General features: G+C 32.0%; 1 protein-coding gene across 1 annotated transcript in view; it reads right to left on the reverse strand.

The window, feature by feature from the left end:
- LOC149575276 (GDT1-like protein 4) overlaps window positions 1–5,456 on the reverse strand; it is a 28,729-nt gene extending 23,273 nt beyond the window's left edge. The window contains exons 1-5 of the mRNA XM_089816015.1: window positions 5,310–5,456; window positions 5,078–5,180; window positions 4,844–4,921; window positions 4,191–4,276; window positions 3,785–3,844 (exon numbers count right to left, since the gene is read on the reverse strand). Of these exons, the coding sequence (XP_089672141.1) occupies window positions 3,785–3,844; window positions 4,191–4,276; window positions 4,844–4,921; window positions 5,078–5,180; window positions 5,310–5,456 (474 nt within the window). The remainder of the gene's footprint in view (window positions 1–3,784; window positions 3,845–4,190; window positions 4,277–4,843; window positions 4,922–5,077; window positions 5,181–5,309) is intronic.
- Window positions 5,457–6,076: the final 620 nt, after the last annotated feature.

A 6,076-nucleotide genomic window follows, 5' to 3' on the forward strand; every position in this document is an offset into this window, starting at 1 on the left:
GTATGATGGATTGTCGATGATTGAAGAACTCTTTGTCATCTATGCATTAGTAGCAAAGTTTTTTATGTGGATATTGCAATATGGTGACACCTTGCAACAATGCAGTGGTGAACTAGCCATATCATCTCTTATAATTTAGGCATAGCCATTTACCCTTCAATAAGTACCTTTTAAAGTAAGAAAAGTTTGGAATTTACTTGGTGCTTGGTGTCCCCTTCAACAAAATCTTTTTCTAGGAGCTCCGTAATATACCTACATCACTTTGTCTTTTTGAAAAAAGAATACCTTCTTTAGCCTTGAAATAGTTATCTCTCTATAGAAAGTGAACTGTCTCACAATGGAGTGAAGTAGTTGAGAGGGCTTCATGTCATAGTGAACACTACTGTAGAGAGCCTTGAGAAAATAAGTATAGGAACTAACCCTATCTTGTAATAGAGTATAACTCATAGCAACACAAAACCACTTAGAACTCTAGCCATCTTGATGTATCATCAATCATCTTTATCATATGTGGTTGGTGTCTCTTAAACAATGTTGTATGGTAAATTTCAAAATCATATCCAACATGACCAACCCTCCTCCAAGATGCTCCTAATTTTCCAATTTGAATATTGCTAGTTTTTTAAACACAAGGCAACTACCATTCAATCACCTTTGATTACTATATCATCCATATTAAAAGAAAAAAGAAAAAAATGAAAATGGAATTATAGAATCCTACAATTTTAAGTAAATAGTAAATATGTACCTACAAATGGCTAGATTGTCACAAACAAGTAGGGAATATCATCAAATTTTCAAGATATTTTAAAATATCAACGATTATCCTTCTATTTGATTGCTGATCAGTTTGGTGTTATTGATTCTATTCTAATAAGAGTCTGGCTATAATTTCACATCTACCATATCTCTCAAAACTATATAGTTTAAAAACAAGAACTATTCTGCAGTATTGACATCGATGCAGGCTAAATATGTGCACCAACTGAAGAATAATTTTAACAGTAAAGAGCATATCTATATGGAAAGTACTTTCAGGATTATAAAACAAGACAAGACAAGACATTTTAGGATTATAAAACAATAATGTCAAACACATCTGCTAAGGGAAATCAAACAAAAATAATTAATGATATGCACTAACACTAGTAAATGATAATTATGCCTGAAATGATTGGAAGCATCATTGGTGTATACAATGGAAGAGCTTCAACCAAGTTGAAATCAAGGTAATATTTTCTTTTTTCTTTATTCAAATGGACAGTGTTTTGTCTCATCAGTCCTGTTCCTTGGATCACAAAAAATAGTGAATAATAAGATTTTTTCTTGTGTTTTTTTATTTCAACCTTAAATGATAGGAAATTATCTGGTAGAGTTTTCTATTTCATACAAGCCAGTGAAGCATGTAAGGCCTGGTATTGGTGCCACTCACTCCTCTAGGTTCATTCCTCTGAAATAGGCTACATCTATCTAGTTTATGTAGAAGTGCAGAGAGGATGATTTAAATATTTTTGGTTTAGGTATGGATTATCTATTGTATATCTTAGCTTGTACGAGTAACTATTTCTTATGAGAATGAGTAGTTTGAAGGGTTTTGTTTTCTTATGTGTATTGAGTACATTCCATGGTTTGGGATTTCTTTGATCAGGCAAGTGTAGAGGCTTGCTATACTTGTCTAAATTGTTGCTTTATGCAAAGAGACATTTCTAATAAACATTGTTATAATTGTAAGTCTGGGTTCCTTTTTTCAATGAAATTTTATAATCATATATTTTAATTTGAAATTTTATTATTTTGAGATTTCTCTTATTATTGAAGATTGCAATTGATTCTACTTGTATAGCTATTAGGTGTTATCATATGATCTGTCTAAAAGGGTAAACTTGTTTACTGTTAAGGACTTAATACCAGAATGGAAATGTTTGATTTTAGCTTTTTTGATTCTTAGGTGGGTTCGATCCTGGACCCTCCCACATCAAATGAGTTTGATTTTAATTATATAATGGTAATTGACTGAATATTGCAAATTCATAGCTATCTTAGCTATAGGATTGACCTAACCTCCTAAACAAGTTCAGAGGGCTACTGCTAACACCATATGAACTAAAATGTTACTAATATGATAAAGTTCAAAGATAATTTTTTGAAGCTAGCTGTTCACTTCCAAGTAGTATCATCGCAATCACCACCATACATGTTCACTTGCGCAATTGTGTAATATACCCAATTGTTATTTCTTTAGTTACATAGTGAAAATTATTCAAATTTGCATAGTGATTTCTGTGTGAGATCACTCTTAAGGAATTGTGCATTTTCATTCAACTCTAGAGCTAGTTTTTTGTCATTAGCTTGAGTGAACTGAAGCCCCATGCTCCAACGAGGAGTAGATACTAGAATCAGACTAAAAAACAAAGTCTGCAAAACACAAACATTTTTGTTAACTTGTTTGCGACCTATTATTGAGATAATAATTTATAAATAAAGGAGGAAATGACAAATGATCTAACACTCTCAGTGCTTCCAACTATGGAAGCTCATTTTTACTGTCAGATTTAGACAATATCACTGGTTGATTGTCATAAAATAGTACTCCATATTTTAATGTATAAGTAGAGATTATTGACTCTCCCATAACCAACACTCATAATTCCTCATCTTAGATATAGAAAACCTTAATATTTATAGGAATACTACTGGTAGCTACTAAAATTCCTTGCAATTTTACCAATTTAGGTAATTTTGATAGTAGTGTTCCATAGGGATACATGATCCCTAAATCTCACATTTCTAAGAGGAGAGGATCCTCAGAAGGCCAATATGCCAAGGAAATTCCATCTCCTCTCCTGGGATGTGTTCCTCAAAGAGGGGATATTTCTGAGGTGCCCTCCCCTAATGACAATATTTAGAAATAAATAGCAATCAATATGATAATACAGTTGCTTTTGCAAGTGTGTAATACTGGTGCATGGAGCTAGATATGATGAGGAACAATAGAGAGAAAAGAATACTTAGGAAAGACTAGTGGAATGCTCAAAATATAGACAAATGAATACTTAGTGCACAAACTTCTTTACATATAAGGTGCAAAAAAAAATCTAGATAGCCTGGAGAGTTCCATACACCCATAGAGCTTTGAGTGCATGTACATCATCTTGTACAGTGTTTTGGTAGGAAATTTATATAATAGTAATACAAATTTATCATTTTTAGTAACTATTATTATATATTTTAGATTATAATTTATTTATTTTATTATCATCATTACCATTATATATAGTGTGTGTGCCACTGTCGCAGTTTACATCTTTGATTCCCCTTCCAACCATGTCCTCATCGAGTGGAGCTCTGCTTGGCAGTTTACCCCTTCTTATAATTAATGGAGAAGTCATATTGAATTTATTTATTTATAAACCCATCTTGGAGAGATTTCATATTCAAATTTTCATGACATATCATTGTAAACTTAGGACCAAGTAAGTATATCAATGTATGCATGATTACCAAAATGTAATGTTTACAAAATGATCCTCTAATAGTAAAAATGAGCTTCCAAGATGTAATGTTTAAAATTTTTTTAATAGTACAATAGAATTATTTAAATTGAATTAAAAATTCCTTCAAAGAGGAAAACAGATATTTAACCATCAGCTTATCAAGCAAGTACAGCAGAAGTACAACTACTGTAAAGTGTAAATAGCTAGCAACATGTGAAATAATTCTAAAGATTTTTTATCTAGATCATCAAAAACAATAATGATAAGAGTAAATCCAAGGGACAACTTACTGCAATTGTGGCTATTTGGCTATGATCTCCCCACTCGGCCAAAAATGTCAAAATAAATGCCTGCACCAAACACATTAAAATTGTAGCTGTCACAAAAGGCAAACCAATAGAACCCATGAAAGCACATAAACATTGCTAATGATCTCATGAGCCAATAAAACTTATAAACTACATATGTATAAATTATACAAGATTTGAAAAAGGTTGGATTGCAGAGATGATGTTAAGTTACAAAAAATGTGGAGTATATAAATCACATCATAAGAAACTAAGATAAAAAAATGTTTTAAATAATCCAAAGTGCTATGGCAACTTAATTTCTTAGAAAATCTATTAAAAATGATCCTCTAACCAATTGATATCAAGAGTTCATAGTCTAGTAAAGAGAGAGAAAACACTAACATACCTCTTGCATCTCTTTTTTTTGTAAATTCTTTGAGTTTGACCTCCAGGAAATATAAAGTAAACTCAAGCCAAAAAAAACATATAAAACTGCAAAGAGACATCACTTGTTAACAATCATAATATAATTTCATATATTAGCTATTCGACCATGACCACCACATACAAAGGAATAAAGTCTCCATATATCACAGGATGTAAATTTTGCTAGACAGGGTCTTCTACATTCTGAGAAAGAATGTGAATCCAGCAATTATCCTTCTTAATTTGTTTAAGATCATAAATCAGTCAAAAAGTGTAGTCACAAAAGCATTCTAACCAATTTCTAACTCTGGTTTCATTTTTGACATTTGATGGAAAATGTTTCCTCTATGATTATATATGTGATCCTCTAACACCCACTTTATTCAAATGGAAAATGATGAATACCACAGGACATAGGTATCTTAAGTTTTCTGAAGGAAATATCAAATAAGTAAGGAACATAGAGTATGCAATCAAACAAATAATAGAGAACTAAGTATCATAGATCTCTAGACATGGTGAGGTTGTAATTCAGAGCACTAAGAAATTATGATATGATAAAATATTTAAAAAGCTCTATGCAAAAAGAAAGTCAAATAGTATCTCATCAAAATAGTATGTACACTTCCCTACCTGTAGTGGCACTTTTTGTGTGCTTCCTTGAGATCAAATTTGAAACTATTTTCCCTAATCTAGTTGATAGCACCTTCACTCACAGCATCATACAAATTAAATCAATTTAGTATTTGCTCAAGCTCGACCCCATATGAATGAGACAAAGATGTCTTTACCAAAATCACTTCCATTAAGAACATTGTATTCCAAAACTAAAGCCAAAAATATACAATGCTAGAGTAACTGTCTTACTTATAGTCATAACAATAAGTGCACTAAGAGCACCAGACAAGACAATGGACTTTCGATGATGCACTGCCATGAGTGCAGCAATAATGAAAGTCTCATATCCAATCTTGTAGGGAAAAAAAACATGTAATCAGCATACTAGAAGTCTTAAAAGTCATACTGCAAGAAGCAATTATGGTGCAATGATCCCAGTGAATTCAATTTAAAAGCAAAATGTTCAAAAATAGAATACTACCTCATTAACAATGATCATAGAAAAACTTGCAAAAAAACCATCAAGAACACCCAGTCCAAGGGATTCCAAAGCACCGTTAATTATATTTGGCTTCCCCATAATGGAGCCCTTTTGCATAAAGTCTATATCCAATTGCAAAGTATCCATCACAAATCACATTCAAAGGAAAGAGAAAAAAAATGGTTTCAGTATATCATCAACTAATATATGAAGGTAAGAGCCTTGAGGGAACCTGCTTGTAGTCTATTTCATGCCCCCTTGGCATAGTAAATCTATCATCCTTCTTAAGGTTAGTAACTAGGAAAGAAGTAAGGAATTAAGACATATGTATTATGAATCAATGATTGTTCCTTAATTTGATTTAAAAACATAGTGACATACGATTACTCATTGGGAATTGGAATTTTCTACTAGGGAATGTCACAAAATGTCATTCCAAAGTGATCAAAAGCTTTTTTGTATCTGAGTTTCAATAAATTCTATGCCTTTGCTCATGCAAGAGGCAGTAATAGAAAGAACATAAGAAAAATGGGAAACACAATTGCCTTATAGAAAGGTTTTCAATTGATCTAAAATGGAACTGAAGATTTATAGAGAGACCATTAGCCACACAAACACCCTAGAAAACTCTATAATTGATGTAAAGGAAGAAGGCCCAGTCAAGTTTCAACGACTTTAAAAAAATATTAGCATACTTTAGATCACCATTTACCATACCCTCTGCGACTTGTAAGGTTCAGTCATGAGAAGGTGGTAATGGCTACCTT

This window comes from Cupressus sempervirens, chromosome 2 (genome assembly GCF_028749045.1).
Source record: "Cupressus sempervirens isolate cs-2001-9-10 chromosome 2, ASM2874904v1, whole genome shotgun sequence".
Taxonomy (NCBI): Eukaryota; Viridiplantae; Streptophyta; class Pinopsida; order Cupressales; family Cupressaceae; genus Cupressus; species Cupressus sempervirens.